This window comes from Notothenia rossii (genome assembly GCF_949606895.1).
Source record: "Notothenia rossii genome assembly, chromosome: 6".
NCBI classification, from domain to species: domain Eukaryota; kingdom Metazoa; phylum Chordata; class Actinopteri; order Perciformes; family Nototheniidae; genus Notothenia; species Notothenia rossii.
Window position 1 is genome coordinate 490,668 of NC_136909.1, and position 11,356 is coordinate 502,023.

Here is an 11,356-nt window from a genome sequence, read left to right on the forward strand (position 1 = left end):
TGGTCCTTGGTTAATCTGATAGATGCTAACGTGCTAACCGTCTCTCACCTGGTCCTTGGTTAATCTGATAGATGCTAACGTGCTAACCGTCTCTCACCTGGTCCTTGGTTAATCCAATAGATGTTAACGTGCTAACCGTCTCTCACCTGGTCCTTGGTTAATCTGATAGATGCTAACGTGCTAACCGTCTCTCGCCTGGTCCTTGGTTAATCTGATAGATGCTAACGTGCTAACCGTCTCTCGCCTGGTCCTTGGTTAATCTGATAGATGCTAACGTGCTAACCGTCTCTCGCCTGGTCCTTGGTTAATCCAATAGATGTTAACGTGCTAACCGTCTCTCACCTGGTCCTTGGTTAATCTGATAGATGCTAACGTGCTAACCGTCTCTCGCCTGGTCCTTGGTTAATCTGATAGATGTTAACGTGCTAACCATCTCTCACCTGGTCCTTGGTTAATCTGATAGATGCTAACGTGCTAACCGTCTCTCACCTGGTCCTTGGTTAATCCAATAGATGTCAACGTGCTAACCGTCTCTCACTTGGTCCTTGGTTAATCTGATAGATGCTAACGTGCTAACCGTCTCTCACTTGGTCCTTGGTTAATCTGATAGATGCTAACGTGCTAACCGTCTCTCACCTGGTCCTTGGTTAATCTGATAGATGTTAACGTGCTAACCGTCTCTCGCCTGGTCCTTGGTTAATCTGATAGATGTTAACGTGCTAACCGTCTCTCACCTGGTCCTTGGTTAATCTGATAGATGCTAACGTGCTAACCGTCTCTCACCTGGTCCTTGGTTAATCTGATAGATGTTAACGTGCTAACCGTCTCTCGCCTGGTCCTTGGTTAATCTGATAGATGCTAACGTGCTAACCGTCTCTCACCTGGTCCTTGGTTAATCTGATAGATGCTAACGTGCTAACCGTCTCTCGCCTGGTCCTTGGTTAATCTGATAGATGTTAACGTGCTAACCGTCTCTCACCTGGTCCTTGGTTAATCTGATAGATGTTAACGTGCTAACCGTCTCTCACCTGGTCCTTGGTTAATCTGATAGATGCTAACGTGCTAACCGTCTCTCACCTGGTCCTTGGTTAATCTGATAGATGTTAACGTGCTAACCGTCTCTCACCTGGTCCTTGGTTAATCTGATAGATGCTAACGTGCTAACCGTCTCTCACCTGGTCCTTGGTTAATCTGATAGATGCTAACGTGCTAACCGTCTCTCACCTGGTCCTTGGTTAATCTGATAGATGCTAACGTGCTAACCGTCTCTCACCTGGTCCTTGGTTAATCTGATAGATGCTAACGTGCTAACCGTCTCTCGCCTGGTCCTTGGTTAATCTGATAGATGCTAACGTGCTAACCGTCTCTCACCTGGTCCTTGGTTAATCTGATAGATGTTAACGTGCTAACCGTCTCTCGCCTGGTCCTTGGTTAATCTGATAGATGCTAACGTGCTAACCGTCTCTCACCTGGTCCTTGGTTAATCTGATAGATGCTAACGTGCTAACCCTCACCTGGTCCTTGGTTAATCTGCTACATGCTAACGGGCTAACCCTCACCTTGTCCTTGGTTAATCTGCTACATGCTAACGTGCTAACCCTCAACTGGTCCTTGGTTAACCTGCTACATACTAATGTGCTAACCCTCACCTGGTCCTTGGTTAATCAGCTACATGCTAACATGCTAACCCTCACCTGGTCCTTGTTTAATCTGCTACATGCTAACGTGGTAACCCTCACCTAGTCCTTGGTTAATCTGCAACATGCTAACGTGCTAACCCTCAACTGGTCCTTGGTTATCTGCTACATGCTAATGTGCTAACCCTCACCTGGTCCTTGGTTAATCTGCAACATGCTAACGTGCTAACCCTCAACTGGTCCTTGGTTAATCTGCAACATGCTAACGTGCTAACCCTCACCTGGTCCTTGGTTAATCTGCAACATGCTAACGTGCTAACCCTCAACTGGTCCTTGGTTAATCTGCAACATGCTAACGTGCTAACCCTCACCTGGTCCTTGGTTAATCTGCAACATGCTAACGTGCTAACCCTCAACTGGTCCTTGGTTATCTGCTACATGCTAACGTGCTAACCCTCACCTAGTCCTTGGTTAATCTGCAACATGCTAACGTGCTAACCCTCAACTGGTCCTTGGTTATCTGCTACATGCTAACGTGCTAACCCTCACCTGGTCCTTGGTTAATGTGCTACATGCTAATGTGCTTACCCTCACCTCGTCCTTGGTTAATCTGCTACATGCTAACGTGCTAACCCTCACCTGGTCCTTGGTTAATCTGCTACATGCTAATGTGCTTACCCTCACATGGTCCTTGGTTAATGTGCTACATGCTAATGTGCTTACCCTCACCTGGTCCTTGGTTAATCTGCTACATGCTAACGTGCTAACCCTCACCTGGTCCTTGGTTAATCTGCTACATGCTAACGTGCTAACCCTCACCTGGTCCTTGGTTAATCTGCTACATGCTAACGTGCTAACCCTCACCTGGTCTTTGGTGCGACTCTCCCGGTCTCTGATGTGTTGAGTCACGATCCTCTCCATCTCCTCACGAAGCATCGGGAACTGAGCCAGCTGCAGTCAGGGGGAGAAGTATTATATGTATATATATATATATATATATATATATATATATATATATATATATATATATATATATATATGTAGTAGTAGTAGTATATAAAGTACCTTCTGAGTGCACTGTCACACGGTGTTAGTGTAGTATATATATATATATTATATATATATATATATATATATATTAGGGCTGTCGGTTGATTAAAATATTTAATCGCGAATGATCGCATGATTGTCCATAGTTAATCGCGATTAATCGAAAATTAAGTATGTGAACCCTTGGATGGAATAACTGGTTGACCCTCCTTTGGCAGCAATAACCTCAACCAAACGTTTCCTATAGTTGATATCAGACCTGCACAGCGTTCAGGAGGAACCTTGGACCATTCCTCTTTACAAAAGTGTTTCAGTTCAGCAATATTCTTTGGATGTCTGGTGTGAATCGCTTTCTTGAGGTCATGCCACAGCATCTCAATTGGGTTGAGGTCAGGATTCTGACTGGGCCACTCCAGAAGGCCTATTTTCTTCTGTTGAAGCCATTCTGTTGTTGATTGACTTCTGTGCTTTGGGTCGTTGTCCTGTTGCATCACCCATCTTCTGTTGAGCTTCACTTGGTGGACAGATGGTCTTAAGTTCTCCAGCAAAATGTCTTGATCAACTTGAGAATTCATTTTTCCGTGCATGATGGCAATCTGTCCAGGCCCTGAGGCAGCAGCCCCAAACCACGATGCTCCCTCCACCATACTTCACAGTTGGGATGAGGTTTTGATGTTGGTGTGCTGTGCCTTTTTCTCTCCACACATAGCGTTGTGTGTTCCTTCCAAACAACTCAACTTTGGTTTCATCTGTCCACACAGAATATTTAGCCAGTAGTGCTGTGGAACATCCAGGTGCTCTTTTGTAAACTTCAAACGTGCAGCAAGGTTTTTTCTGGACAGCAGTGGCTTCCTCCATTTTATGACCAACTTATGCAGAAATCCAGGTAATTCCAAATGGTTCACTTTTTCTTGCAACTGTACATACTGTATGTTAAATGGATGTATCCGCCTTCTTTCATTTATCTTTCCATTCCCACAACAATATACATAAAGGAATTGCATGTTTTGGACATAGTTCGAATGGTGATTAATCTGATTAAAAATGTTAATCGTTTGACAGCCCTAATAATGGTTGGATCGTTGGAGCTATGTGTAACTCAAGGCATATGCTCGAACAGGAGCTGCCTGGACGCTGCAATCATGTTGCGCGCTCTATCCGTGCTGAGTGTGCTGACTGTTCGTACAATGTCCCTCTGTCTGGCTGCCTGCATGAAGTCAAGTGCTCGGCGCAGTTGTCGGCGAAATGTCGCTCCTCTGTTTTCATTGAAACAGCTCCTAATATCCGTTAGCGCAGCTAGCTAGCACCAGATGCTAACAACAACAACAATACACGTAAGGTCTCTCTCTCGCGCCACACATACACACACCCTCCCGGTCCTCCCGATGGCCAGTCGGAGCCTGCCGGTGAGCGTGGAAGTGTGGTCTGCCGCAAGCGGACGGCAGGAGCGGGGCTGTCAGCATCAGCTTGGAGATGGCCAATTCACATGGTGAAGGACGAGGGGCTGCCTGATATAATTTGGGTCGCATCCAACGACTGCACTTATGAATTGCCTTCCAGAGCCACCACTGTGTCGCCACCCATTTAGCGATCTTTGTTGAAAGTTTGCTGCTCGTAGACGTGTCCGGGCCACTCCCCCGCACACTTTCAAGTACGGTCTGCTGCAAGCGGGCGGCATCAGCAGTGTGCTTGGATTGTATAGATAGTATTTTAAATTCGATGCGCTCTGAAACTACGCGGCGGCCGAGGACAAAAAATGCACATGCGTTAATCGCATTAAAATAATTAGTGGCGTTAAAATAATTAGTGGCGTTAAATTGTTTTGCGTTAACGCGTTATTAACGTACATATATATGTGTAGTAGTAATATATAAAGTACCTTCTGAGTGCACTGCCTCACGGTGTTCACCAGCTCGTTGATCACCATGTCGACGCACTTCTGACACGGCTCTTTGATCTGAGCGATCAGACGCTTCACGATGGTCTCGAAGGCCATGTCGGGGGTGAAGAGCCCCGTCCTGCAGTGGGGGACAGGGGTTAGAGAGACAGACAGACAGACAGACAGACAGGCAGACAGACAGACAGACAGGCAGGCAGGCAGACCACACAGTACCACACATTCAGGGGGGGAGACCCCTCTGTCCTGAGACCCCCCCCCCCAGCGCAGTCAGCCAAACACTCACCTGATCCCGTGGATGTTCTTTATGGCGTAGCTGATCTCTTTACGAAGGGTCTTCTCATCGCACTCCAACTGCGTACACACACACACACACACACACACACACACACACACACACACACACACACACACACACACACACACACACACACACACACACACACACACACACACACACACACACACACACACACACACACACACACAAACACACAAATACACATTAAGCTGTGTCACTGAATGTGTGTTACACTCAGAAGCTTGTCGATCAACACAGAGCATCAGGACTTCAGGGAGGAAGGGTCAATAAAGTTATTTGGATAGCTGCTGCCTATCACTGTTTGACATTAAGTGGTTATTCTGAATGAGGTGTGTGTGTGTGTGTGTGTGTGTGTGTGTGTGTGTGTGTGTGTGTGTGTGTGTGTACCTTCACTATCTCGAAGGGGAAGCGCTCGTGGAAAATGCGGTTGATCTTGGCTCCTCCTGACAGCTCGTAGGTGTCCACCTGATCTCCAGAGCCCTCGATACGCTTCTCAAAGTCTACAGCAAACTGCTGCACCATCCTACACACACACACACACACACACACACACACACACACACACACACACACACACACACACACACACACACACACACACACACACACACACACACACACACACACACACACACACACACACACACACACACACACACACACACACACACACACACACACACACACACACACACACACAATTTGGGGTTTGATCCTTTTCTATGATGTGCATTGTGTATCTCTCACCCACAGCACACAGTAAAACCAGGAGTCTAGAACCAGGAGTCTAGCACCAGGAGTCTAGCACCAGGAGTCTAGTACCAGGAGTCTAGCACCAGGAGTCTAGCACCAGGAGTCTAGCACCAGGAGTCTAGTATGAGGAGTCTAGCACTAGGAGTTTAGTACCAGGAGTCTAGCACCAGGAGTCTAGCACCAGGAGTCTAGTACCAGGAGTCTAGCACCAGGAGTCTAATACCAGGAGTCTAGTACCAGGAGTCTAGCACCAGGAGTCTAGTACGAGGAGTCTAGCACCAGGAGTCTAGTACCAGGAGTCTAGCACCAGGAGTCTAGTACGAGGAGTCTAGCACCAGGAGTCTAGCACCAGGAGTCTAGTACCAGGAGTCTAGCACCAGGAGTCTAGTACGAGGAGTCTAGTACGAGGAGTTTAGCACCAGGAGTCTAGCACCAGGAGTCTAGCACCAGGAGTCTAGTACGAGGAGTCTAGTACGAGGAGTCTAGCACCAGGAGTCTAGTACCAGGAGTCTAGCACCAGGAGTCTAGTACGAGGAGTCTAGTACGAGGAGTCTAGCACCAGGAGTCTAGTACCAGGAGTCTAGCACCAGGAGTCTAGTACGAGGAGTCTAGCACCAGGAGTCTAGCACCAGGAGTCTAGCACCAGGAGTCTAGCACCAGGAGTCTAGTACCAGGAGTCTAGCACCAGGAGTCTAGTACGAGGAGTCTAGCACCAGGAGTCTAGCACCAGGAGTCTAGTACCAGGAGTCTAGTACGAGGAGTCTAGCACCAGGAGTCTAGCACCAGGAGTCTAGCACCAGGAGTCTAGTACGAGGAGTCTAGCACCAGGAGTCTAGTACCAGGAGTCTAGTACGAGGAGTCTAGCACCAGGAGTCTAATACCAGGAGTCTAGTACCAGGAGTCTAGCACCAGGAGTCTAGCACCAGGAGTCTAGTACCAGGAGTCTAATACCAGGAGTCTAGTACCAGGAGTCTAGCACCAGGAGTCTAGCACTAGGTGTCTAGCACCAGGAGTCTAGTAGGAGGAGTCTAGTCCGGTGCCTTGCTCAAGGGCACCACGGCAGGGCAGGAGGTTAACTGGGACCTCTCCAAGTAGCAGTCCACACTCAGGTCTGTCCGGGGACTTGAACAGGCGACCCTACGGCTCCCAGTCCAAACCCCTACTGACTGAGCCACTACCGGACACTCTGTGTGTGTGTGTGTGTGTGTGTGTGTGTGTGTGTGTGTGTGTGTGTGTGTGTGTGTGTGTGTGTGTGTGTGTGTGTGTGTGTGTGTGTGTGTGTGTGTGTGTGTGTGTGTGTGCACTGACTGCAGCAGGGCCTTGGTCTTCCTGCTGGGATCGTCTGGTCTAAAGTTCTTGTACTCCTCCACCTCCTTCTCGATGCTCAGCAGCTGACTCTGCAGCTTGCTGCGCAGCGCGGGCAGCGTGTCGCGGATATGGTTCGTCAGTTGCTACAGACAGGAAGTACAGACAGGAAGTACAGACAGGAAGTAGAGACAGGAAGTACAGACAGGAAGGACAGACAGAAGTACAGACAGGAAGCACAGACAGGAAGTACAGACAGCAAGTAGAGACAGTAAGTACAGACAGGAATTACAGACAGGAAGGACAGACAGGAAGTACAGACAGCAAGTAGAGACAGTAAGTACAGACAGGAATTACAGACAGGAAGGACAGACAGGAAGGACAGATAGAAGTACAGACAGAAGTACAGACAGGAAGTACAGACAGGAAGTACAGACAGAAGTACAGACAGGAAGTACAGACAGGAAGTACAGACAGTAAGTAGAGACAGTAAGTACAGACAGGAATTACAGACAGGAAGGACAGACAGGAAGGACAGACAGAAGTACAGACAGGAAGTGCAGACAGGAAGTACAGAAAGCAAGTAGAGACAGTAAGTACAAACAGGAATTACAGACAGGAATTACAGACAGGAAGGACAGACAGGAAGGACAGATAGAAGTACAGACAGAAGTACAGACAGGAAGTACAGACAGGAAGTACAGACAGAAGTACAGACAGGAAGTACAGACAGGAATTACAGACAGGAAGGACAGACAGGAAGGACAGACAGAAGTACAGTCAGAAGTACAGACAGGAAGTGCAGACAGGAAGTACAGAAAGCAAGTAGAGACAGTAAGTACAGACAGGAAGTACAGACAGGAAGTGCAGACAGGAAGTACAGACAGTAAGTAGAGACAGTAAGTACAGACAGGAATTACAGACAGGAAGGACAGACAGGAAGGACAGACAGAAGTACAGACAGGAAGTACAGACAGGAAGTGCAGACAGGAAGTACAGAAAGCAAGTAGAGACAGTAAGTACAAACAGGAATTACAGACAGGAATTACAGACAGGAAGGACAGACAGGAAGGACAGATAGAAGTACAGACAGAAGTACAGACAGGAAGTACAGACAGGAAGTACAGACAGAAGTACAGACAGGAAGTACAGACAGGAATTACAGACAGGAAGGACAGACAGGAAGGACAGACAGAAGTACAGTCAGAAGTACAAACAGGAATTACAGACAGGAAGGACAGACAGGAAGGACAGACAGGAAGGACAGACAGTAAGTAGAGAAAGCGTGTGTGAGTGTTGTTGTAGTATACAGTATATATATTGCATGACATAGGGTTATATGATGTAGTAAAAGACGATTTACACAGTCCTGTCTGACTGTAGTGTGTCCTGTCTGTCTGTAGTGTGTCCTGTCTGTCTGTAGTGTGTCCTATCTGACTGCAGTGTGTCCTGTCTGTCTGTACTGTGTCCTGTCTGACTGTAGTGTGTCCTGTCTGTCTGTAGTGTGTCCTATCTGTCTGTAGTGTGTCCTGTCTGTCTGTAGTGTGTCTGTAGTGTGTCCTGTCTGTCTGTAGTGTGTCCTGTCTGTCTGTAGTGTGTCTGTAGTGTGTCCTGTCTGTCTGTAGTGTGTCCTGTCTGTCTGTAGTGTGTCCTGTCTGACTGTAGTGTGTCCTGTCTGTCTGTAGTGTGTCCTGTCTGACTGTAGTGTGTCCTGTCTGTCTGTAGTGTGTCTGTAGTGTGTCCTGTCTGTCTGTAGTGTGTCCTGTCTGTCTGTAGTGTGTCCTGTCTGACTGTAGTGTGTCCTGTCTGTCTGTAGTGTGTCCTGTCTGTATGTCTGTAGTGTTTCCTGTCTGTCTGTAGTGCGCCCTGTCTGTCTGTAGTGTGTCCTGTCTGTCTGTAGTGTGTCCTGTCTGTCTGTACTGTGTCCTGTCTGACTGTAGTGTGTCCTGTCTGTCTGTAGTGTGTCCTGTCTGACTGTAGTGTGTCCTGTCTGACTGTAGTGTGTCCTGTCTGACTGTAGTGTGTCCTGTCTGACTGCAGTGTGTCCTGTCTGTCTGTACTGTGTCCTGTCTGACTGTAGTGTGTCCTGTCTGTCTGTAGTGTGTCCTGTCTGTCTGTAGTGTGTCCTATCTGTCTGTAGTGTGTCCTGTCTGTCTGTAGTGTGTCTGTAGTGTGTCCTGTCTGTCTGTAGTGTGTCCTGTCTGTCTGTAGTGTGTCTGTAGTGTGTCCTGTCTGTCTGTAGTGTGTCCTGTCTGTCTGTAGTGTGTCCTGTCTGACTGTAGTGTGTCCTGTCTGTCTGTAGTGTGTCCTGTCTGTATGTCTGTAGTGTTTCCTGTCTGTCTGTAGTGCGCCCTGTCTGTCTGTAGTGTGTCCTGTCTGTCTGTAGTGTTCCTGTAGTGTGTCCTGTCTGTCTGTAGTGTCCTGTCTGTAGTGTGTCCTGTCTGTCTGTAGTGTTCCTGTAGTGTGTCCTGTCTGTCTGTAGTGTCCTGTCTGTAGTGTGTCCTGTCTGTCTGTAGTGTGTCCTGTCTGTCTGTAGTGTGTCCTGTCTGACTTTAGTTTGTCCTGTCTGTAGTGTGTGTGTGTGTGTGTGTGTGTGTGTGTGTGTGTGTCAGTGCGTGTGTGTGTGTGTGTGTGTGTCAGTGCGTGTGTACCTGGTTGAGGATCTTCTGCAGGTAGGCGGTCCCCATGCGGTCGGCCAGGTGTCTGTATGAGGGGTGAGACAGGAAGAACTTCCTCTCCGCCTGCAGCGCTGCGTTGATGTCTTTCTTTCCGTCGATGTCCTTCTGACTGCGGTTCACAACGCCCACGTAACCTGCACAGGTGAGCTCCGTCACACACTGTTGCTATGGTTACCTGCAGGCGAGTCTACCTGTCTCTGAGCCAGGGTCTCCTCAAATATCACGTCGATGATGTCACGTTTTACGGTCTCTGTAGTGTGTCCTGTCTGACTGTAGTGTGTCCTGTCTGACTGTAGTGTGTCCTGTCTGACTGTAGTGTGTCCTGTCTGACTGTAGTGTGTCCTGTCTGACTGTAGTGTGTCCTGTCTGTCTGTAGTGTGTCCTGTCTGTCTGTAGTGTGTCCTGTCTGACTGTAGTGTGTCCTGTCTGACTGTAGTGTGTCCTGTCTGTCTGTAGTGTGTCCTGTTTGTCTGTAGTGTGTCCTGTCTGTCTGTAGTGTGTCCTGTCTGTCTGTAGTGTGTCCTGTCTGTCTGTAGTGTGTCCTGTCTGACTGTAGTGTGTCCTGTCTGTCTGTAGTGTGTCCTGTCTGACTGTAGTGTGTCCTGTCTGTCTGTAGTGTGTCCTGTCTGACTGTAGTGTGTCCCGTCTGACTGTAGTGTGTCCCGTCTGACTGTAGTGTGTCCTGTCTGTCTGTAGTGTGTCCTGTCTGACTGTAGTGTGTCCCGTCTGACTGTAGTGTGTCCTGTCTGACTGTAGTTTGTCCTGTCTGACTGTAGTGTGTCCTGTCTGTCTGCAGTGTGTCCTGTCTGTCTGCAGTGTGTCCTGTCTGACTGTAGTGTGTCCTGTCTGTCTGTAGTGTGTCCTGTCTGACTGTAGTGTGTCCTGTCTGACTGTAGTGTGTCCTGTCTGACTGTAGTGTGTCCTGTCTGTCTGTAGTGTGTCCTGTCTGACTGTAGTGTGTCCTGTCTGTCTGTAGTGTGTCCTGTCTGACTGTAGTGTGTCCTGTCTGTCTGTAGTGTGTCTGTAGTGTGTCCTGTCTGTCTGTAGTGTGTCTGTAGTGTGTCCTGTCTGTCTGTAGTGTGTCCTGTCTGACTGTAGTGTGTCCTGTCTGTCTGTAGTGTGTCTGTAGTGTGTCCTGTCTGTCTGTAGTGTGTCTGTAGTGTGTCCTGTCTGTCTGTAGTGTGTCCTGTCTGTCTGTAGTGTGTCCTGTCTGTCTGTAGTGTGTCCTGTCTGTCTGTAGTGTGTCTCTAGTGTGTCCTGTCTGTCTGTAGTGTGTCCTGTCTGTCTGTAGTGTGTCCTGTCTGTCTGTAGTGTGTCCTGTCTGTCTGTAGTGTGTCTGTAGTGTGTCCTGTCTGTCTGTAGTGTTTCCTGTCTGACTGTAGTGTGTCCTGTCTGTCTGTAGTGTGTCCTGTCTGTCTGTAGTGTGTCCTGTCTGTCTGTAGTGTGTCCTGTCTGTCTGTAGTGTGTCCTGTCTGTCTGTAGTGTGTCTGTAGTGTGTCCTGTCTGTCTGTAGTGTGTCCTGTCTGTCTGTAGTGTTTCCTGTCTGTCTGTAGTGTTTCCTGTCTGTCTGTAGTGTGTCCTGTCTGTCTGTAGTGTTTCCTGTCTGTCTGTAGTGTGTCTGTAGTGTAAAATCTAAGTTTATTTATAAAGCACATTTAAAAGTGATCTTTGGTCGGGCCAAAGTGCTGTACATGTAATAAATACTACAATCACA

At 48.1% G+C, this 11,356-nt stretch overlaps 1 protein-coding gene across 1 annotated transcript in view; it reads right to left on the reverse strand.

Annotated features, from left to right (window-relative positions):
- Nucleotides 1-11,356, reverse strand: part of LOC307043304 (dynamin-1-like) — a 46,702-nt gene that overhangs the window by 20,312 nt on the left and 15,034 nt on the right. Inside the window, 6 exon segments of the mRNA XM_079687671.1 lie at nt 2,502-2,588; nt 4,567-4,705; nt 4,871-4,938; nt 5,294-5,429; nt 6,968-7,110; nt 9,616-9,776. Of these exon segments, the coding sequence (XP_079543797.1) occupies nt 2,502-2,588; nt 4,567-4,705; nt 4,871-4,938; nt 5,294-5,429; nt 6,968-7,110; nt 9,616-9,776 (734 nt within the window).